The 23,693-nt window shown below is 37.0% G+C and overlaps 1 protein-coding gene and 2 long non-coding RNA genes across 4 annotated transcripts in view; all 3 read right to left on the reverse strand.

The window, feature by feature from the left end:
- LOC104903426 (uncharacterized) overlaps positions 1 to 23,693 on the reverse strand; it is a 44,179-nt gene that overhangs the window by 13,274 nt on the left and 7,212 nt on the right. For both annotated transcript variants that reach the window (XR_007270177.2, XM_010691454.3), the window contains exons 3-14: positions 21,011 to 21,161; positions 15,705 to 15,773; positions 15,437 to 15,609; positions 14,275 to 14,412; positions 9,921 to 10,046; positions 9,417 to 9,515; positions 8,421 to 8,541; positions 7,839 to 7,902; positions 2,832 to 2,886; positions 2,632 to 2,756; positions 1,182 to 1,255; positions 1,037 to 1,086 (exon numbers count right to left, since the gene is read on the reverse strand). Coding sequence is in view for 1 of the 2 variants with exons in the window: in XM_010691454.3 (XP_010689756.1) it covers positions 1,037 to 1,086; positions 1,182 to 1,255; positions 2,632 to 2,756; positions 2,832 to 2,886; positions 7,839 to 7,902; positions 8,421 to 8,541; positions 9,417 to 9,515; positions 9,921 to 10,046; positions 14,275 to 14,412; positions 15,437 to 15,609; positions 15,705 to 15,773; positions 21,011 to 21,161 (1,245 nt within the window). In the remaining variant the exon portion in view is untranslated. The remainder of the gene's footprint in view (positions 1 to 1,036; positions 1,087 to 1,181; positions 1,256 to 2,631; positions 2,757 to 2,831; positions 2,887 to 7,838; positions 7,903 to 8,420; positions 8,542 to 9,416; positions 9,516 to 9,920; positions 10,047 to 14,274; positions 14,413 to 15,436; positions 15,610 to 15,704; positions 15,774 to 21,010; positions 21,162 to 23,693) is intronic.
- On the reverse strand, positions 11,119 to 14,268 carry LOC130590073 (uncharacterized). The gene is made up of 2 exons (XR_008967665.1): positions 11,670 to 14,268; positions 11,119 to 11,535 (listed from the first exon to the last, which is right to left on the reverse strand). It is a non-coding gene; the product is annotated as an uncharacterized LOC130590073 (long non-coding RNA).
- On the reverse strand, positions 16,737 to 21,004 carry LOC104907306 (uncharacterized). The gene is made up of 2 exons (XR_792000.4): positions 17,487 to 21,004; positions 16,737 to 17,251 (listed from the first exon to the last, which is right to left on the reverse strand). It is a non-coding gene; the product is annotated as an uncharacterized LOC104907306 (long non-coding RNA).

The following is a 23,693-nucleotide window of genomic DNA, read 5'->3' on the forward strand; positions in this document are numbered from 1 at the left end:
CTTACAAAAAATACATCAGAAGTAGGCCCTTCTAATGTGAAGTGTTCAAATGTAATAGTGCAAGATAATTCAGGAGGCACTTAGTATACCAGCGTTGCAGGTGGTTGTTGTGGAAGAAATCTGTGTCTTGGAAAAACAATGGAACATGGGTGATATCTGAGTCACCTACTGGGAACCGCGCTGTTGGTTGTAGAAGGATCTTTACATTCGAATACAATATGATGCTGACCAGCATATTTAGAGCGAGATTCGTAGCTAAGGGGTTTACTGAATCTTACGGGATTGAATACCATCAAGACAATTGAAAAATTAAATTCCAAGCTAGAACTACTAGACATGTACAACCTAGCTTGAGGGGAAGTGTGAAAACTCATGATTAAATGTAATTTCAAAGGATTTAGTGCTAGCTAGTAGTTTGATTTGTTTCTTAGGGTTTCGTTACAATTCTGTATATCCTAATCTTTCCTTCTCATAGCCTTTGTGTGTGTGTATATACATATACAAGTCATTATAGTTAGTTTAACATAAGCATCAAGGTTGGCCTAGTTGGTTGGAAGTTTGGAACCCCTCCTTCCACCCAGTGTTTCCCCTTACAAATTGGGAACCCCAAATTCTCCCCCACTTGCAAGGGATCTTCATCTTACAAAATTATTAATTACAATAAAAAGTTAGTTAAGCATAATTTGGTATACCCTTGGTACAGGTGGAAAGCTGTTATCTAACTTAAACAGGCTTCTTCGATATGGTCATGCAGTTAAAACTTGAATTATTAGGACAACCTTATAGTAATAGTAAAATTCATTCTTCTGGTTCAGCTAGTGCATCACCAGCAGATATGATTATAAGTATCAGCTTCTCATGACGAGAGTTATTTGTACAGCATGAGATTTTATAAACCGCTAAAACTAGTACATCAAATCTTTGAAGCTGACCAAAAGAATGAGAAAATTGATAATTATGCAAATGCAATCCTAAGAGGCGATGATTAGTGCAGTAGTGTTGAGAGTCTGTAAGTAATTAAGGAAAGAATATTTACCAGTACTCCTTTCCTAACATTCCCCAAGGGGCCTCGGTACTTCGCATAAGCTGTCATATGCAAATGGCAACACATGTCAAAAGAATCTAGAATTTACAGCAGCATGAACAAGAGGCATAGCAGAGAACCAGTAATATATACGTACCCTGGAACGCCCTGTGCATGAATCCAGTTCCACGTGTGACACTAAAGAACACACTTCTATAACCAACCAATCCCCTGAGAAGTAGCCAAAAAGCTAAGATTATCCGCAAATTGAATGTGTGGAAAGTCAAGTAGCAAAAAGGACGAAAGAAAAAAAAACTCACATGTGAAGGCCCAAAAACTTTTATAGGATAATAACAAGTATCGGAATAAAGAACATTGAAATAGCCATCTAGCTAAAAAAGTTGTCCATGCACAATTTACTGGCCATCAAACACTAGTGTACAAAATACTGCACATTTTTTTAGTAAAAGAACCTACAGTTCAGCTTATCCTATATACATCCATGTGCTCTTGTAGATTGCAATATTGTACATCTTTTAGTAAAAGAACCTACAGTTCATCCTATCCAGTTTAGATCACGTGAGCACTTGTTGATTGATACATTGTAAATTTTTTAGGAAAAGAACCTACAAACCAGCACTTCCTACACAAAGTGATAGCTACATTTTTAAGACTTCCCTTTATATACACATATCAAAGAACATGTTTGAGCATACATGCATTAATGCATCCCTCTAGAGTCTTAAGAGTTTGTAAATACCATCACTTTCTTTTATCTGAAATATAGATATAAATATATCACCCGACAAAAAATTTCTAACAGTGACTTGCATTTCTTATATTCACACAGTTTCACATTACTAGGCTTTGCTGTTAGTAAGATTTATTATCTTACTGAAAACAAAGCTATGACTAGAACCGCATCACATAAAATTCCATAAGACGATTAATCCCAGTCATTATTTTCTTGTTATAGAAATACTCAAAACATTATTACAGGACTAACAGTAACAGTTAAGGACTTCACTATAAAAAGGGAAGTGGAAACAGATCAGCGCAATCTTGAAGAGTGGGAGTATCCAGAAAAGATGCTTGGTTTTTTATTATGTCAAAAAAAAAAAAATACTAGAGACAATAGAATAAACAGATAGGAGTAGAGGTGTTTAGCTAGATTAGACATATCTTTCCTGCTTTATGCCTAGGAGTAGTTTGTCTGGGCTGCTGAAGAGCAATAAATACTATGACTTCTGGGTGATTTGTTGAAATGGTGCCCCTAAAGACTCCCCCGAAGTGATACTGTCAAATTCCACTATCTATCTATGGCCCCTGACGACAAAGGGTTGATTACAGATATTAGCTGCCCTTTGTCCCGCCCCCCCGGGAAAAAAAAAAGATAAAAAACATGGTTCTGTCCATATATAAAAATACGTTGTAACAAATTAAACAACGGCAAAAAGCCACCACTACTTGGGACAGAAATTGCGGTTCTGGATCACTTTGTACTCCCTAATAAACATAAAGGTTAGTTCCCAATGTTATACCTACAAGAGAACAAAAGGCGAGACCTATTGTAAGAGATAATGACAATAACATCAAGAGTCACAAACCTCGACGGACATATCATTGACAATCTCGTCCTCCCAACATGGCCAGGCACAGGTCCCATGTCAGCAACTTCACCTCGCCTATGAGACAAGGCCTCCATGACGATACCCACATGCTCTTCATTGACCTGAAAAAAGAAATTAGCATTGCAGCTTTCAAGTCCATAAAGAACCATTCTTCTGAAGACAACTTCAATCATTACCTCTATAGTCACTTCCTCCAATGGTTCAAGTTTTTCACGATTTTCAAATTTGTACCTAGGTCAAAAGACAAAGAACTTGGTCACCATGTTGCAAGGGTCAAAGATAACAAAAATTTGCATCAAATTGGTGTTACAAATATTAATCATCATTGGCTGTAAAAGAATAAGTTGACTTATCCCAACCAAAAATGCCAATAGAGTAGAGACACAAGAATAGATAAGGCCAGAACTTCCGTTAATTCCAGTAAATTGATTTCATGATCAGAATACACATTTTCCCAATCCACCGTGATCATCCAAAACTATGCAGTATTTCCACACAATCTACCTGAAATTTTCCTATTTCCAAGTACAAGAAATTATTGTTTCTAAAGAATCTGCTTAGCAGCTTCTTTGTCATTTCTGATTCTTATTTCCATACTGAGTATTATTCGATGTTTAAGAAAAATTCAGGCAAAAAAAATGAAGAGAAAATGACAAATATATTTTGACTTCCAAGTAATCCTCCAGTTTTGACTTTTCCTAAGTAATCCTCCAGTTTTGAATTCCAATAATTCATTACAAGAATACATACATCATTTCTTACACTCAGACATTCTTATCATATCGTGTGAATTTCCTTCCAAAAGAAATTGAGGCATCTTTTTATTATTTCTACAAAGATAGTATAATACTTCGAATTAACAGCCAAACTTTGAACTTGTGAAACAAAAAAGTCAAGCTGGAAAATATATTTCCAAAACGAGTACAACATAAATAAGAGATAAAGCTCTGTATCAACTAAAAAATTTAAAATAAATTAAATTAAAAGGGTCAAACTGAGCTTCATAATTTCCAATGCACTAAAAAATGGGAGTGGTCGTCTGGAACAACATATATTCCACAATCCATCCATCTTATAAAAATGTTAAAGTTGAGTTTACACAAGTACCACAAAAAGTAATAATTGAGGAAAATTATCAACATGGGTAATGAGAAAAATTATATGTGAATATGCATTTCCTAAGAAAAGAATACAGTACAATGGGATAAACCAAAATAGAATTACAAATCTACACTCACATCATTTGACACACATCCAATCTTCAATTACTAGGATTTGAAAGAATCCGACAAGGTGCATGCCTCAAACATGCGGTTTGGGACTAGGCTTAATGACCCTATCAGTTAAATGTTAGAGGTGGCCACCCAGTAGGCTAGGCAAGCTAAAAGGCGGACTGGGTTGGGAAAACGAGACATAAGATCGTCGCACTACACTATATGGGTGGACCCAGTCACTAGCCGGTCCAAGTTGGGTCAAATCAAGGTGGGCCAGGCCACCAGATGACCTGAATCCCAGGCTGGGACCGTGACAGCCTGCTGAGTGTGAAGGAATATATGTCCTAAGACATTCTCGGCAATCACTAAATATAATAGGAATTATTGTAGAGATAATTGATTACGTCAGTAATTACATTTACTTGCTAGAAAATAAATGATGGTTAGGGGGACAATATTGATTGGACCTACAACTAAGCTATTCTTAATCCTATGAGGTCACACTTTGTAGTAACCAATTGAAGAAAGATAACCGGACAAGAGGGGATATTAGGTTGGACTAGGTCTCTCACTAAACCTATTCTCCTTATTATAAAAGGTTATAATAATAGGGTGGAGTAGAGCGTTCAGTAACATTCAAACTGAAAATAAAGAGAGAAACCCTATTCTTCTTCTTTAGAAAATACGGCCACCCTCTCTAAAAAGCAAGAGAGTGAAATTTGTTCATCCTCTTCTGTTCTAGCAGACGTGGGAATTCAATTGGTACTAGTGGACTAAGTAGAGGAACAAGAATTGGTGTTCTTTGATCTCTGACGCTTGCAATCCGGTGGAAAACACAAGTACCAAAAAAAAGTAATAATTGAGGAAAAATTATCAACATGGGTAATGAGAAAAATTATGTGTGAATATGCATTTCATAAGAAAAGAATACAGTACAATGGGATAAACCAAAATAGAATTACAAATCTACACTCACATCATTTGACACACATCCAATCTTCAATTACTAGGATTTGAAAGAATCCGACAAGGTGCATGCCTCAAACATGCGGTTTGGGACTAGGCTTAATGACCCTATCAGTTAAATGTTAGAGGTGGCCACCCAGTAGGCTAGGCAAGCTAAAAGGCGGACTGGGTTGGGAAAACGAGACATAAGATCGTCGCACTACACTATATGGGTGGACCCAGTCACTAGCCGGTCCAAGTTGGGTCAAATCAAGGTGGGCCAGGCCACCAGATGACCTGAATCCCAGGCTGGGACCGTGACAGCCTGCTGAGTGTGAAGGAATATATGTCCTAAGACATTCTCGGCAATCACTAAATATAATAGGAATTATTGTAGAGATAATTGATTACGTCAGTAATTACATTTACTTGCTAGAAAATAAATGATGGTTAGGGGGACAATATTGATTGGACCTACAACTAAGCTATTCTTAATCCTATGAGGTCACACTTTGTAGTAACCAATTGAAGAAAGATAACCGGACAAGAGGGGATATTAGGTTGGACTAGGTCTCTCACTAAACCTATTCTCCTTATTATAAAAGGTTATAATAATAGGGTGGAGTAGAGCGTTCAGTAACATTCAAACTGAAAATAAAGAGAGAAACCCTATTCTTCTTCTTTAGAAAATACGGCCACCCTCTCTAAAAAGCAAGAGAGTGAAATTTGTTCATCCTCTTCTGTTCTAGCAGACGTGGGAATTCAATTGGTACTAGTGGACTAAGTAGAGGAACAAGAATTGGTGTTCTTTGATCTCTGACGCTTGCAATCCGGTGGAAAACACAAGTACAAAAAGTAATAATTGAGGAAAAATTATCAACATGGGTAATGAGAAAAATTATGTGTGAATATGCATTTCATAAGAAAAGAATACAGTACAATGGGATAAACCAAAATAGAATTACAAATCTACACTCACATCATTTGACACACATCCAATCTTCAATTACTAGGATTTGAAAGAATCCGACAAGGTGCATGCCTCAAACATGCGGTTTGGGACTAGGCTTAATGACCCTATCAGTTAAATGTTAGAGGTGGCCACCCAGTAGGCTAGGCAAGCTAAAAGGCGGACTGGGTTGGGAAAACGAGACATAAGATCGTCGCACTACACTATATGGGTGGACCCAGTCACTAGCCGGTCCAAGTTGGGTCAAATCAAGGTGGGCCAGGCCACCAGATGACCTGAATCCCAGGCTGGGACCGTGACAGCCTGCTGAGTGTGAAGGAATATATGTCCTAAGACATTCTCGGCAATCACTAAATATAATAGGAATTATTGTAGAGATAATTGATTACGTCAGTAATTACATTTACTTGCTAGAAAATAAATGATGGTTAGGGGGACAATATTGATTGGACCTACAACTAAGCTATTCTTAATCCTATGAGGTCACACTTTGTAGTAACCAATTGAAGAAAGATAACCGGACAAGAGGGGATATTAGGTTGGACTAGGTCTCTCACTAAACCTATTCTCCTTATTATAAAAGGTTATAATAATAGGGTGGAGTAGAGCGTTCAGTAACATTCAAACTGAAAATAAAGAGAGAAACCCTATTCTTCTTCTTTAGAAAATACGGCCACCCTCTCTAAAAAGCAAGAGAGTGAAATTTGTTCATCCTCTTCTGTTCTAGCAGACGTGGGAATTCAATTGGTACTAGTGGACTAAGTAGAGGAACAAGAATTGGTGTTCTTTGATCTCTGACGCTTGCAATCCGGTGGAAAACACAAGTACCAAAAAAAGTAATAATTGAGGAAAAATTATCAACATGGGTAATGAGAAAAATTATGTGTGAATATGCATTTCATAAGAAAAGAATACAGTACAATGGGATAAACCAAAATAGAATTACAAATCTACACTCACATCATTTGACACACATCCAATCTTCAATTACTAGGATTTGAAAGAATCCGACAAGGTGCATGCCTCAAACATGCGGTTTGGGACTAGGCTTAATGACCCTATCAGTTAAATGTTAGAGGTGGCCACCCAGTAGGCTAGGCAAGCTAAAAGGCGGACTGGGTTGGGAAAACGAGACATAAGATCGTCTCACTACACTATATGGGTGGACCCAGTCACTAGCCGGTCCAAGTTGGGTCAAATCAAGGTGGGCCAGGCCACCAGATGACCTGAATCCCAGGCTGGGACCGTGACAGCCTGCTGAGTGTGAAGGAATATATGTCCTAAGACATTCTCGGCAATCACTAAATATAATAGGAATTATTGTAGAGATAATTGATTACGTCAGTAATTACATTTACTTGCTAGAAAATAAATGATGGTTAGGGGGACAATATTGATTGGACCTACAACTAAGCTATTCTTAATCCTATGAGATCACACTTTGTAGTAACCAATTGAAGAAAGATAACCGGACAAGAGGGGATATTAGGTTGGACTAGGTCTCTCACTAAACCTATTCTCCTATTATAAAAGGTTATAATAATAGGGTGGAGTAGAGCGTTCAGTAACATTCAAACTGAAAATAAAGAGAGAAACCCTATTCTTCTTCTTTAGAAAATACGACCACCCTCTCTAAAAAGCAAGAGAGTGAAATTTGTTCATCCTCTTCTGTTCTAGCAGACGTGGGAATTCAATTGGTACTAGTGGACTAAGTAGAGGAACAAGAATTGGTGTTCTTTGATCTCTGACGCTTGCAATCCGGTGGAAAACACGCTACAGAGGTTGTACAATCTTTTCCATATAATATGATTCATATTTATGTTATGTATGCGCTTCTGTAGTAGATGTTAGGAAATTATTTTCTGAAATTCCGCTATATGTGCATATGTATTCCTACAAAGTAATCCCTCTACTAAGTGCGCCTTAAACCTATTCGAACATTGTTTTCTAGTGCGACATAATAGAGGCATGAGATCAATTTGATATCTTGCAATAACATATTTTCTACAAAATCAAATCATAGGCACACCCATTTACCATGCTAGAAAACTCACATGACCTTGGGTGGTGAGACAGACAGTTCAAAACCTTCACGTCTCATATTCTCAATTAAGATGCCTGTATTGAAAACATAGATAGAAAAGATCAGTAAAGATGGTAACAATATAAATTATAACAAAATACTACATTATAAAAATAATAATAATAATGACAATGACAATGACAAATTGATGATGATGACAATATCAAAAATATCGTTTTTTTCATAAACATCTTGACAAGGTAAGGTACTATCATATAAATAAAAATCAGATTAGTAATTTCTCGTCATGAAAACATGCCCTTAAAAAATTACCCCTACCAGCAGCTACAACTTTCAGTCCATTCCCCTATGATTTTATTGCTTGTTTGAGCCAGAAGATGAATATATGAAATAATACATCACGAGTTCACAACATTGCAAATAAAAGTCTTTCCAAAATTTCTAGAAGAAGATCTATGAGCCAAGGGTCGTAAGAGGGTTCTAGGATGAAAATCATGAGCATCTGAATATTGCCTAGCGATTTCAGCAAAAAGAAAAATCCATTGGAAAACACAAAAGGCAGAAAAGAAAAATAGAACACAGAAACACTAACCCAGTTGGAGCTCGCCCCTTCCCTGTACTTCAAATGATTCTGATAAACCAGGGATAACATTTATAGCAAGATTTGTTTCTGCCTCTGCCAATAATCGATCACCAATTTTTCCACCAGTCAACTACATCAAAACAAAATAAAGTGATTATTTTGTATGCAAACTATTTGATATCTAAGTGCAATAAATTTGTCTGGACTCCCAACTACAAATGACATTTCTAAGTAGTTAATGATGAAGATCAAAAGTTATTTTAAGGTAGTACAAAAAATCTATCAGATTAGGAGAAAAATTGCAAGGAAGGAGGGCAATAAGTCCACCAAAATCAAGGGAAAGAAAACAGGGAAATTTACAAAACCACGCCTAAATGAAGGTGTGATTCTAAATTCCACTCCTCACTAGAATCACAGTAGTTATGGTGGTTGTAATACATGACATTTGTAAGTGGTGAGTTTAAGAATAACAACCTCATTCTAGGGTGCTTTCATGTAATTGTTCCAATATAATTTTAAGAAAGGACATGCAAGGAACGCAGGATTCTTTGTCAACCAAATCACCCATAAAACAGCAACAACATAGCTTGCCACAAAATGTTGTTCCCCTTGCACCCCAAAAACCTGACATTGAACATCCGAGCGACACAAAACATTAAAAGGCCGGACATATCTAAATCTACCAACTTCTAAAGACTAAGCCGGCGACAAACCACCATATCAGCGCAAGAGAAAGACACAGGATACATATATGAGTAATGAGGCTACAGCAGAACAGATGGAACCTAAATACATGTTTATATGCAGATTAAGTAAATTATGTGAGCAATATGTAGATGGAACCTACAAAAAAACAGATAATTAGCATCAATGATCCTATGCTTTTTGAAGAATTACAGACTCATGATCCAACTTTGTGAAATGATATGGTTGATGAGGATACAGCAGAGCAGATTCATATAATGCTGCAAAGTCATTTGAGAGGTAAGACAAAAATGTGCTTACATGAATACCATCTTTACCAGCCAATGGCGAGTCATTCACACCAAAGGTCATTGAAATGGTTGGAGGATCTAACTCAACTGTAGGAAGTGCAGTCATGACCTGATAACAAAAAATGCTGTCAAGTACATGATTTAGAATTTCTCAATAGCAAAAAAAATGAGTCACCGTTTATCCAACATCAATACCGCACAACGATGGACATAAACGACTGAAAGGGAAGAGAACAAAAGAGAAAATCTCAAGCTTATCATGAAGCAAAAATGCTCACTCCTGTAACAAAACATTTCAGCTAACCAAATGTGCTTCTCATCGCGAAACATAAGAGGCAAAATCATCACAGAAATGAAGGGGATATGGGTTATGGGGGGAACTGAAAGAAAAAAAATCTGTTTACTTTGCAGAGCAGTCAACGTAAATTTTCTCTTAATGGTTAAGGTACCTTTATGAGTAGGGGGGGGGGGGGGGGGAGATATATTATAGACTAGATTACATAAATGGACAGACCTCCGTATTTGCAACAGTATGCCCTATGGACGGAGCTCCCAATCCTGCCATACAAACGATATCACCAGCTCCAGCACTGTCAACAGAAACCATGCTTGTGCCCTTCTTTTTCATCAATTTCACAACCTATAAGAAAACAATAAATCCACATTAAACTGATTCATAATGAATTTGAATCTACCTCATATTGGATTCCAACCTGAACTTGATATAATATCAAGGATAACGCAGATGCAGTCGCGATTGCGGTGACGTTTGCGTTGTCACATAAGTGGCTTGTAACAGATGCATGGAACGGATCACAGCCGACGCGGCATGAATTTTTTCAAAATACTCACATTAATATGTCCTAACCTTATTTGCATTGTTTTAATTTATGAAGCATTATTACAATATAATATTATCAAATTTATCAAAATATCATGTTTCAATGCTATATAATTAATTCTTAAAATATTTTTGGCCAATGTTAGAAAAGAACGGATGTAACGGGGATAAAAACAATCTGACACGGCGACTTCGTGTTATGGAACGTATAATGCAGGAAAAATATGTGATTTTTATTATGGTGTTCCCTAACAAAATTTCATGGAACGGCAAGTCCAAAATCCTTAGAGAATAGTCATTCTGTAACACAACGAAAGAGTTTAATTCCATGTATAACATAGATTTCTAATGGAAATATTGACATTATGAATTCTAAGTTTGGGGTGTCTTCCTATATAATCCAAAATTTGATTGATAACCAAGTGAGCATCCTTGCCATTTTGGTCCAAATGACTTATTACCTATACCAGATGTTATATTTTGCTTACTTGGAAGGTCTGAACTCTCTGAAGTGTCATTTTTCTCTCTCCTCTCTCTCCTTTACTTGCACAAGACTAACCATTGCCAATTAGAGCATGATAGATGGCTTTTCTGAACATCCTAAATTGGACCAACTTCTATGGGGAGAATGTCCCGAAACATGGGATTATTCATAAATGATCGAACTTAGGATTAATATGGGAACACATCCAATCAATGGTGTCAACTGTCATTTTTTCTCCTCAGGAAAGCATAGGGCTTGCTTTTGTTCGATATCATTTTGAGTTTGAAGTTTTCAATTTTTAAGTTTTCAAAGAAGTGTGTGTATCGTTTTAAGGTTGAATCTCTCACAGTGGAAACTCTCAACATTAAAAAGACCAACCACAAACTATAAGACATAAAGTGCAATCTGATATCTAAATATTCATTTATAAAAGAATGGAAGTAAACGCTCAAAACCGAAAATCCAAATGATAGTATGATACCAAGCCAACCCTACAATTCCAATCAAACCATTCTGGAATAGAGCTTAGTTTTACAAAGCATACCAGACCTAGCACTTCAGATACAGAACAAAGCAGCTAAACCCCCTCCCCCACTTAACCCTCTAAGCCTCGAACACTCGAAGCCAGAACAATAACCAACTCCATCAGATTTTCCTGCCAAATCAGCACTGCACACTGCTTCTCTATGGACCTCTTAATTTGAAGAATCATGGAAGGGAGTTTCTGGTTTTTTAGTAGGTTCACAGCATTTCCCTCAGTTTGGAGTTTTGGACTACCTTGTGGCATGAATATGATGCACACACCTACAACATGAAATATTCCCCTAAGCTCCAGGGACCATTAGAATCTATAAGTGCGTTAATCGGATATTAAGGTGTACAGATGAACAAATTAAAGAATAAATACTTCGGATGAAAACAGAGAGAGAGTTTGATACCTGAATGATGAGGGATGGGAAAATGAGGATAGACAATCCACGAACAAGAAAGAAAAGGCTCGGGAATCAAAACAATCTTATCTCAGACATGAGGAAATAGATTTCCCTGTCTGAATCTTAAGGCCAATTGTTGAACCAACATGATGTATATCGCTAAATGCTACATAACTGGCGCCTAAACAAAGCTAAAAGAAAAAGTTTGTCAGGTCACTGTCCTGTGCAGAGTGCAGAGTGCAGAGTGCAGAGTGCAAAGTGCAGACCGCGCTAAAGGATAGTCAGTGCCACCTATTATTCCTTATTCTCCAAGATAACGCCAGGAGCTTGGCTTATTACCCTATATATACTCCCTTGCACGTCCGTATCAGATCATTCAATATTATGCATAATAGACTTTAAAGATCATTCTTCTCTCTTCTTCTCTCCAAATCAAGCGCTTAACAAACATCAAACACAAACCACATTCAAGAATAAGATCAAAAAAAATTCCTCTTCCTCTTCAATAGTACTATACAGTGATCAAAAGTCTTCTAACAATGATGACGGATGTTCCGAGGGCTTCAAAACAAAAACTCCTTTCTAATGTCATTCTTTCTCTTCAATTTCTTTATTATAACATGCAGATGATATCACCTGTAAATGACATGGCTTTTCCACATTACTATTGTTAAAACGGATTGAATCGAAAATTTTAACCACTAATTAGCATCTAAACTATGGAAAAATTTAGATCTCATGTTAGTGCCTTTTAACCATACTAATTATGGGAATTTGGCAAAAATTGAGAGTTTTTTTGGCTGCACTAATCAAATTTCAGATGCTAAAATTTGGTAAATGTGGGCAAGCTTTAATCGTCCAAACATTGCACATATAGAGGTAAATTAGTAGAGGCTGTCATACAGGCTCTTATAGCATTCCGTCATCATACTACCTTCACCCTCAAATCCATATCTGGTTAGAACCAATTAATCATCTTCTTCGGGTTTTTTAAGGTCAAATCGCACCTTATGTCTATCCCTATTTGCTAGTCCCTTTGATTGCGTTGATCTAAACATGGTTTATAAGCTACTCCTTTTGAAAATTGTTGGTGAATCCAAACCAATTTTTCCCTTCTGACAAGTAGAGCTCCATGTCGCGCTGTTCTAATAGTTCTGACCCTAGTTCACACTCTAAGCTATATGGGTTCTAACCCCATGGCAGCACTTAATCATGTCCCTTACAATCTGCATCAAAGAAAGGAGAGTATTTCTTGATTGCGTTTCCATACTATAACGCTCAATACTAGCAATCATGTCCCAATATCTTCCAGTAAAGAGAATAAACTTTCCTATTCCAAGTCATCCTCTACTTGTCCATTTCAAATTCTCGACTAATAGTCAATACCCAAGGGTGACACTGAATCTAAACATTATAGCCAGTGGTCTTTCCATCTGCTATCTCACACCTTAATTCTTGTCCAAGATTTTAGTCACTTGCACCAAATCACAATAGAAAACTGGGAAATTTTAAATGGTGACCTTCAAGTTTCAACTTTTCTATATGGTGGCAAGGAAAAAAAATATTATACAAAATTACAAAGTGACTCCTAAGTTTGGAAAATTCTACATAGTGGCCTTATTTCATTAATAGGTGGCTCAACAATTAAACTCTAGCCATTTCTCTCTCCTATCTCCTCCCTTTTCTCTCTTCTCCCCATCCCCTTTCTCTCTCTAAACCACGCTAAGCCACCACAGCAGCACCACCACCGCCCAACATCCTTAGCATCCCTACATCAACCAATGCTACCACCATTCGAACACCCGCCGAACCCCACAAATCACCTCCTCTGCCACTCAAAACCCGACCACCACAACACCCACAAACCACCCCCTCTCCCATTGAAACCACCACGAACCACCACCACAGCACCCACTAAACCATTCCCACTGCCCTCGAAACACCCCAAGAAACCACCACGCATCACACGAGCACCTCTAACAATTAGTTACCTAGTTCCAAAATCCCACAATATCCTAAACCAAGGAAAAAACCGTCGCAATTTTAGGCAACTTCTCTTGCGATCCTTACAATTTCGCCATTCTTCAAGATCTCAACATTTTGGAGCTCTTTCTCAACTGCCGCACTGAACCTAACGAGTGTCTCATCGAGTTCGGCACCAGCGGAATCTCCGACACCGTCATGAGAATCAAATAACAAATTCGTGTCAAGTTGAGCTTGTATCATTCGCGCTTGTATTTGATTCAGAAAGTTGAGAAGAGAGAAAGATGAGCGGTGGAAAGATGAGCGGTGGAAAGATGAGTGGTGGAAAGATGAGAGAGAAAGGGGCGTTTTTGGGTGTTAGGGTGGTGGTTAGGTTGTTTAAGGGTGAAGTGCAGTATTAAAGGCCACTATGTAGACTATCAGGAACTTAAGGGTGACTTTGTATAATAATTTTTTTGCCCTGCCAACATGTAAAAAAATTGAAACTTGTAGGCTACAATGTATAATTTCTTCATAAAAGTTCTCACTTCTTCACATAATATGTGACAGTGAGAGATACGTATGTAATACACAATATACAAGGTGCAATTCATATACTTAAAAGACATAACAGCTTTTACCAACTAACCTTCCCTTCTTCAATCTTTTGAACTCCTGTATCAGTGCCACGCAGTCCATGCACTTTGTCGCCAATACGGATTACTCCAGATGAGATGCGACCAGTCAATATTCTCCCAAGAAAGGAGTCCTTTTCCATCATCGAGACCTAAGGAGGACTCTGTCAAACATCCTTTTTAAGATTTTAAGAAAAGTATAACTTAAGTAAAGAGCAAGACCTTGAGCATACATAAATCTATCCATCCCAAAAGACAACAGTTCCATATTTCACATTGATGGCAAGGAAGCTTCATGAGCTCTTTGTCCAGTTTCAGAATGTTTTGTTTCCAAAAAAATTCATTAACGTAGGGCAAAAACCCTTAGGAGTTTCGGCTCCGTTTGGTTGGGTGTAAAACATTTTAAGTCTAAATGATTTCATGTAAAACAATTTACAATAGAAAACAATTTACAATGGAAATTAGTTTTCCATCATTTGGTTCCATGTAAGAAAAATGATGAAACGAATGGAAAATGAAAAATGAAACAGAAAGTAAGGAGGTAGTGAGAAGAGTTTACAAGAGATAAGGAAAAGGAAAGAAAATAATTTTCCCTTCATTTTGAAGGGAAAATGGTTTTCCATCATTGGTTAGACAACTTTATATACCTAGGGAAAATGGTTTTACAATCCTTTACAAACCAAAAAGTGTAAAATTGAAAATAGTGTAAAAAAAAATTCCAGGAAAATGTTTCACGCTCTACCAAACGGAGCCTTCAAGGTTCTTCCATCTTTCAAATCTCAAGTTAGCCATAATCACTTTTGGGTTACCCCCACCTCTCTTTTGGTGATAAAATTGTAACTAAATCATATAAAATGTAATTATCTTCACAACTAGCTTCTTTCTACTTAAGTTTTTCGTAAATTTTTACAAATAAATATTCGGCATTCCCACGTTTGCAACTTCTGAAAATGTGCATATCCCCTTTTTAAGTTCCATTTCCAAGTGACACAATATATTCAGATGTCAAAGATAAGATCAAAATCAACTAAGCACTTTCAAGCATCAAAGACATAGATGAGCCCTTCACTTCTATGATTTCTCTAAGCCCTCTACCTTCTTCATTCTCGTGTTTAGGTGAGAAATACAGTCGCACAATCTAAAATCATTTCTAGAAATGCAAATACAAATACCAACCAGCATCTGGAAAGGAGCATCAAGGCTTGCTGTTGGGGGAGGAACATGTCTGATTATGGTATCAAGCAAATCTGACATATTCTTAGCTTCTTCAGGGGGACTCTTGGTGTATTCTAATGATGCCCATCCTTCTTTAGCAGAGGCATAGAGAACAGGAAAATCCAACTGTTCCTCTGAAGCAGCATGGAAAATTATATCATACAGTAAAATGCAGAGAAAAAAATAAAATAGGAATCAGCCAGCAGACATTCTCATGTCACTTACAAACCTGTAGCACCAAGATTCGCGAAAAGATCAAATACCAGGCTTTCCACTTCATTACATCTCTCTTCAGACACTGCATGAGTATCATCGAAGCACATAAGCCTCGACAAATAACCAAGAAAAAAGGTCTAGATGGTAGAGAATGCAAATAAGATAGTAAAAGCAATACTCTTAAAATAATATATATCTAGATTGACAACAGCAATGGCATAGCCTTGATCCCAATAAGATGGGGTCGCATTTATCTCCCAGTTTGTTCACATGAAATGCCTCCATTCTCTTCTATCAAACACTAAATGCTCCCATACACTTAATTTCTTCATATCGATTCTACCTCTGTCCAAGTTATTTTTGGCCTCCCTCAACTTTGAAAATTTCCGACATCCGAACCTTCTACAAACCTAACTGGTTTATCATCCAGCCAAAGTCTCACATGCCCAAACCACCTCTAGCTGCCAGCTGCTACCCCCTTCTTCCTACTATGATCTTTCCCACATGCCCAAATACTAATACGAATTACCCCTCTCCATTCAAATTACCGTCACTATATCCTATGAATCACATCTTGGTCTATCTCATGGAAAAAAAACGCGGTCGCGGTCGCGTTCGCGGTAACGGTCGCGTTTTCGCGGGAACGGCCCGTAACGGCCAAATAGAACGTTTCGCGGCCGTCGCGGCGTGAATTTATTGGAAAAATTCACATAAGTCGGTTTTGAAGCTTGTTTTTACATTTTTTTTGTTTATAGTACCATATTAGATTGAAATACACTATTTGGGATACTTGTCACACATTAATAATTATTTAATAATTATTTAACTAATAAATGAATTAAAATAATCAACAATTCATATAACAACTAATTGTGGAAAAATAAAATACTTAATATGTGTGTTTCTGTTTTAGATAGCTTACCTTTTCCTCCTTCATTATATTATACCTTGGTTTATGAAAATTTGATGCACCAATAATATGCCAACATATGTTCATATAATAGTATTAATATTAACTAATGTTAGCATCAATAAAAAATATACATTAGCCTAAATCATAAATAAATTAACATAACACAAGTTATTACAATTTTTATAGGAGGACAAGTAATTACATTATTGTATTATATTGTACCTTTTTTTTATGAACTTTAGAAGTATTTTTTTTGGGTAAATCATTATATTATACCTTGGTTTATGAAAATTTGATGCACCAATAATGCATCTTATTACAAGCCCACTCACAAAAAAATAAAAAACTCATTTTTAATAAATATCTAACAAAGACTAACATATCCGGTCAAAAAAAAAAACAAAGACTAACATTACACACTGGTACAAGTACACCTACTGACCTACCCTACAACTTTCACATAGTTGTCAACTTGTCATCCAAATACATAACTTATGATAACACATCATCATCTTCTACAGTATACATCTCTGCCTTTTTTATTTTTTTAAAAAACATCTTCTTCTTCCTTTCTACAGTACACAATTACACATCTCAGCCTTTTTTATTTTTCAAAAAAAGCACCTTTCTTCATTCAGCTTCTTCATCTGGTGAACATAATTCACGCCAAGCATCAAGAACTCACAAAAATAAATTCTTTCTCTTCTACTTTTCTTCACACAACAAAAACTCACAAAGAAGGAACAACAAACAAGAAGACAACCAAGTACCAACAGGCAAGAAAACTAACGCCAAGCATCACAGCAAAAGAAATGGCAGAATTGCAAAAAAAAAAAATCAGAAAACAAAAGTAATGCACAAAATATTGAGGTTAGTTGTTACCTGAGTATTTGAAAATTATTTGGTTTATGTGTTGTGCTCTTAATCTGGTACTCTCCTCTACTACTTTGTTTAGTTTTCAATTTTTATGTATTCTACTATTTTAGGTTAGGGGTTTATATAGATAATTTTGTTGTTGGTTTATGTTGGATTTTTTGTGAAATTCAAGATACGAAATATATAATTTTTGCTTTATTTCATGTCAAAAATCTTACTTTTTCTGCCTAAAATCTTCCCACCGCAAGTAAATTTGTCATCTTCTTCTTCCCTAGACCCCATCTGAAAAGAACGGTCATTTTGCTCCTGTATAACGTTCTAGAACGGCGTTACACCGTTCTGTAACGGCGTAACGCCGAGAATCTTGTGAATTAAAAAAAAACGTTACATAACGGTATATAACGGAACGGCCACTCTCAAATCCGTTACAAAGCGGCCGTTCCATAACGGAACGGCCGAGTTTTTCTTCCATGGTCTATCTCCAATCTTGTGTAAGATCGACCTAACGTGCTTAACACACTTACTAATGACCCATTCAATATTTACTACATCCTCAATCGACTTTCTCTCGGTTACGAATGGCAATGGGTCAGACTCTTGGCGGATTATGTACAATCCGAGTCTGACCCTACAAGAAGTCAGATCATGGGCAAAATATGGAAGCAAACCGAAAAGTCAGAACATGGGCAAAATATGCTCCAGATTCCAAAACAGCAATTTAAGAAATCAAAAATGATAAGACTTCGATCCGCACCTTTGAAATCTTATAATTTTTTATTTCTTAAATTGTTGTTTTGGAATCTGGATCATATTTTGCCCATGTTCTGACTTTTCGGTTTGCTTTCATATTTCCTTTTCTAATTTGTGTCTTTATGTCTTCTGAATTTTTATATTTGTGTTTATTGATTTTTTTCGTTTTTTGATTCTCCATTTTTTTGTTTTCTGGGATTTTCGAGTTTTTCATTTTCAGAATTTATATTTTTCGTGTTTTGATGATTTTCGTTTGATGTTGATGAATAGAAATCCAATTGGTGTTGATAATGATAAGTTATTATAATGATGTTGATGAGTTGATGACGATTCTGGACTTGTTTCTCTTTTTTTTTTGGTTCCTTTCTTTTTCCAGTATCCATTCTTTCATTGTTCTTTTTTTCATTTTCTGTTTTGTTTAACTTTTTCTTTTTCTGTTTTTTTTCTAAGCACATAATTTTTTCTGTTTCTATTACTAATTTGGATGTAGACTTTATGATACTTAAGTGTTGCTTTGTATATTATGTAGGTTTATGTTTGATGAAAACTTGGATTGAAGACTTGAATGAATTGTATTAGTTTAATAGTATTAGATAATTGAACTTTGTTGGATTTGTATTGGCTGTGTGTAAAAGATTATTATTGTTAAGTACAAATATTATTTTTCTTTAAGGTCAATGTATTTGGTTCGAATTAGGAAGTTTAATTTAAAAATTAGTCATGTGATTATTTTAAAAAATGCAAAGAAAAAACCCCACCTTAATGGAGTGTTCACCGTGGACGAAAAGGGGAAGGAACTCCGACTCGGGTCGAATCGGACTTTGTATCTGGAAGTCACATCGGATTCGGAGATTGGGAGTCGGATGTCAGAGCTGGATTCGGAGTCGGATTTATAATCCGACTTCTTGTAGGGTCGGACTCGGATTATGCATGATCCGCCCCGAGTTCGAACCGTTGCCATTCCTATCTAGAAGACATACAAAAGAGTCCTCGTAGATACTTTAATGTTCAAATAGGTGCTTAAGGACCAAGCGCTTAATGATAGCTTACATTAGATATGTGTCAACCAGCGAAAATACTGTACTGACTACAGGAATCATGGTAACAGCCAGCACCACATAAGCATAATGTTAAAGAGTGTCAAGATAATTAAGAAAATCAACACTTCATGTTTAGTAGGTAATGATTTCCATCATTGAAACTGAAATCACAAAATAAAGAACAAACACTAACTCTTCCATTTAACAGTGTTCGTATTAATTAGTTTTTTTGGGTCAAAGATGAAAAATTTTGGAACACTATTATCGACTGATCCCAGGGAAAGGATCCCACATCGACCGTATGGGAGGTTGGTGTGTGGTTTATATAGGACATGGGCTCTCCTCCTCTTGAGCTAGCTTTTGGGAAGTGCATTCATATTGTCCTATAACAAATGGTATCAGAGTCAAACCTCATAGTGGTGGCCTAGAACCAATTGTGACCAACGAGCACGTTGGTCCTTATGGGGGGACGAATGTTATGGACTGATCCTGGGGAAACGATCTCACATCGACCGTATAGGAGGTTGGTGTGGTTTATATAGGACAATGGACTCTCCTCCTCTTGAGCTAGCTACTGGGAAGTGCATTCCTATTGTCCTATAACAAGCACTTGTGACTTCATCGTTTCTTATGATTCATGACAATTATAATTGAAGTTTCTAGATTAATGTATTATGTACAAATTAATGATTAATGTCTATCTTCAACTAGGATAGACCACAAGGGAGCTGAATGGAGTAATATTTACATACTCGATTCAAAATCATATGACAACAAGTACTTTATTCATCAATTAGATCACAAGTCCACACAAAAGGTGGATTCATAAGTCTTAATGGAGGTAATAAGTATGATTTTTTGAAAACACATTTATATCTGCAAGAAAATAAAGACAAAAGGTGTGATTCATAAGTCTTAATGGAGGTAATAAGTATGATTTTTTGAAAACACATTTAAATCTGCAAGAAAATTAACATGATTCATAATTTTTAACCGGAATTTAGCATTGAACATGCACCATAAATTGAAAAACACGTAAAACCAATAAACACAGTAAAACCAAGTACACGAATATATATGTTAGTAGCTAGCTACACATACGTTCCTCGTGGACAACTGGAAGTCATTCACCACCTAAGTTCGCAGGTTAAAATAGCCCAACCTTACTTTTCATTCACAAGTCCTGGTCCTAAGTTCACCCATAAACTTTAAATAATAAGTATCAAAAACTTTCATAATCTCTCTTCAAGTTAGTAAAAGCAGGTGTTCTTCACCCCGGAGATTAAAGGAAAATGAAATACACGCTACTTAAGGCCATTAAGCTTTCATTGTTTGCTTCTTTAGGTGAATCGTCTATGACATCCTCGCATAACAAAGCCTTACACAAATATATTATCTTCTCATCAGATGGTCCTTTTGATTTGATCAACTACATGAGTCCTGCCATCTAAACCTCTAGATAAGACCAAAGTTTTCAAGATGAAAGAAGAGGAAGAAATTTAACTTTGACAACTGATAAACAATGACCTCGCTAGAATAAAATAGAAGTTTCCTACTGCAAAGAATGGGAAGATATGAGTTGACAACCAAAATTCCATAATTTGATACAATTTTTATGGCATAGCACATTGCAAGGCCAGAATACATAAATCTAGTAGAAGCATAAAGTTGATTCTCGCTTGTATACAATTATTACAAGATATAAACAAGCTTGTCTAAGATATTAGATAGAGAACTCACCTGAAGGTTTATCTACCTTGTTCAAGAGCAAAATAGGGTGCAAACCATACTTTAAAGCCTTTGCCAAAACAAATTTTGTTTGGGCAAGTGGACCTTCACCAGCATCTACAACTAAAATTGCACCCTCAACCATGCCAACAACTCGCTCAACCTATCCATTAAAAGAAGGAAAATTTCAGTCATTTAGAGATTAAATACAAAGTAGAAGATGAAGTTGAGAAACAAAGCACTTACTAAACCAATTCAAGCATAATATTAGCTAAGCCAATGTAGCAGAATGTAGCAGACATGCTAAAAGTATTCCTAGGAATCCATGTCCTAACAGCATAAGTAATGTCTTACTACATAATGCTTCCCAGAAAAAATAAAGAGTTAAAATGAAAAGGAAAGTGAAGTAAACACAAGCCAAGCTATGATATTGTAACATCTAATAACTCTAATGAATCTCTTACCTAACGAGAAGAAGTGGGGCTTAGGACATAATTAGCCTACCCCATACGGCAGTTGAGGAAAATCATTTTGGACCTTACGTCCTTACCTATGCAATTGCAAAGTAGGTCATAACATACAAACATTTAACTAACTACTGTACAGTACTACAAACTTCATTGAAACTTTGAAGTAAAGGAGAGTACAAAAAAAAAAAAGGTCCAAAGTAAGACAAAGTTATAAATGCTATTGTACACTCCAACTTTGATGAAAAGACATACAATGATACAAACATAATAGAACCATACAAGGGAGTGGACAGACGTTGAAAGTGGTCTACAAGCCTAAATCCTAGTTAAAATACAAAGAGTGACATAGGAAATGCAAGAAAGCATGCGACACAGATATGTTGCCCATCTGTAAAGCCACTAAAAATACAAACCATAGTTTCACATTACAGCCAACTCCTCGAGATAACAACCATCAAGACGATCAAGATCCTGCTAAGAACCAAGATGACTCTAAGCTAATTTCTCAGCATAACAACAGATTTAGAGGAATTAAGAAGAATTACTTATGAATATTGTAAGATAAAACTACTAAGATATGATTGTATTGATGATAAACACCGATTACACCTAACCAACATTCGAGAGGTTGGAGCTCTCCCAAGTAATCATTTCTCTCACTAAACTTATCAATTTTCAAGATGCCTTTTCCCTTCTAACTCCTCTATATTTATACTACTCCCCTTAGCAAACTACCCCACTTATTCCCCAAGTAAACTAAAGAGATAATATCTAAAATACCCTCTCCCCTACAATATTAGTTCTTAGCATTACCGGCCCCCTAAACTTCCACCTTGTCCTCAAGGTGGGTCGTAATCATCACTAAATTCTGGCCCTCTACTCGTATATTCAGTGTCTTGCAGCCCTTCAGTCCCCAAGCCTAGTTTATGCTTTAGCTCGTGTTGCTGCTCCTCCTCATAAAGTTCTCTGGCTCGAGTGAGTGCCTCCACTAGAAAGAAAAAGTCCTGGAAGTGATGAAGGAAAGAGTGTCTGAAATGGTATGGTGCTGCTGGTGTTATGGGCTTGTGGCTTGAAGGTTTTGGGTTTAAAGATGAGTGGAGAAGTGAGTGAAGCTGTGGAAGAACTTAGGAAATTTGGAACTGGTGAGATGAAGAAAGTTGGGGTGGTGATCAAGTGGTCACAAGGAAGTGGAAGGCCGTGAGGTTGTGAAGTCAAAGTGAGAGTGGAACTGATAGTGTGGAAATCAGAAAAAGAATTTAGTGTAACAATTAAATGCTGGATGAGTTTAATGATATAAGGGCTGAAAATTTTGGGTGTTAAGAAAGTGGGTCTGTGAGCAGTGGGGTTTATATTTGAGACAGGAAGATTGGGCTGAGAGAATTTAGAAATGGGCTGGCCCATGGACTCTCTTTTTTCAGTAATTACAAGATTGCCATTACTACCTCCTTCTAGCCATGGCTTCTTCTCTAAGCCAACCCAGACCTCACTCATCCTTCTTTGCTGCTCAAGTTCTGGAATCTTCTGCAATAAACCCCTCCATGAATGTCGTCCATCTTCATCACCAACATTTTTGCCGGCAAGGAGATCTGAATCACCGGTGGATTTCTCATCGGAAAATGTTCCAGGTCCACCACTCGATCCATTTGAGCCACATCTGCACTTCAGGACTACTCCTCCTTCCCTCTTCAGGCCACCACAAGTGGCGGTTCCAACACCAAACTTCCAATTTCCGGCCAAATAACTAAGACCACAACCAGATCCACCTGTGAAACATTTTTTTCCACCATCCAACATACAACCACTATCACATATATCTCCCAGAACCTCTAAACAACCACTACCAGATTTACTACCCGGCGAACCACCGAAGACAACGCCTGGAACTCCACCGGAACCACTTCCTCCGGCACCTCCTCTCTCAAAATATCCTCCAAGTGGACCACCACCGGACCCACTTCCACCGTTACCACTAGGTTCAAATGACTCTTCTCTTTCCTTTTCAAACAACCTTCTTCGACTGGAACCACCAAAACCACCGCGATTGTAGCCTCGGCCGGATCCGTAGCCTAGTGCACTTAACGTGCTTCCAGCTGCAACACAACCAGATTTGTTTATGGCACCACCCGATCCACCAGTATAACCCCCCGAAAAATCACCACGCCTTCTACTAGCCTTGTAACCTGCTCCCTCCCAGAAGTTTCTTCCACAAGTGGTGGTGACCGGAT

Source organism: Beta vulgaris, chromosome 9, assembly GCF_026745355.1.
Source record: "Beta vulgaris subsp. vulgaris cultivar EL10 chromosome 9, EL10.2, whole genome shotgun sequence".
Taxonomy (NCBI): domain Eukaryota; kingdom Viridiplantae; phylum Streptophyta; class Magnoliopsida; order Caryophyllales; family Amaranthaceae; genus Beta; species Beta vulgaris.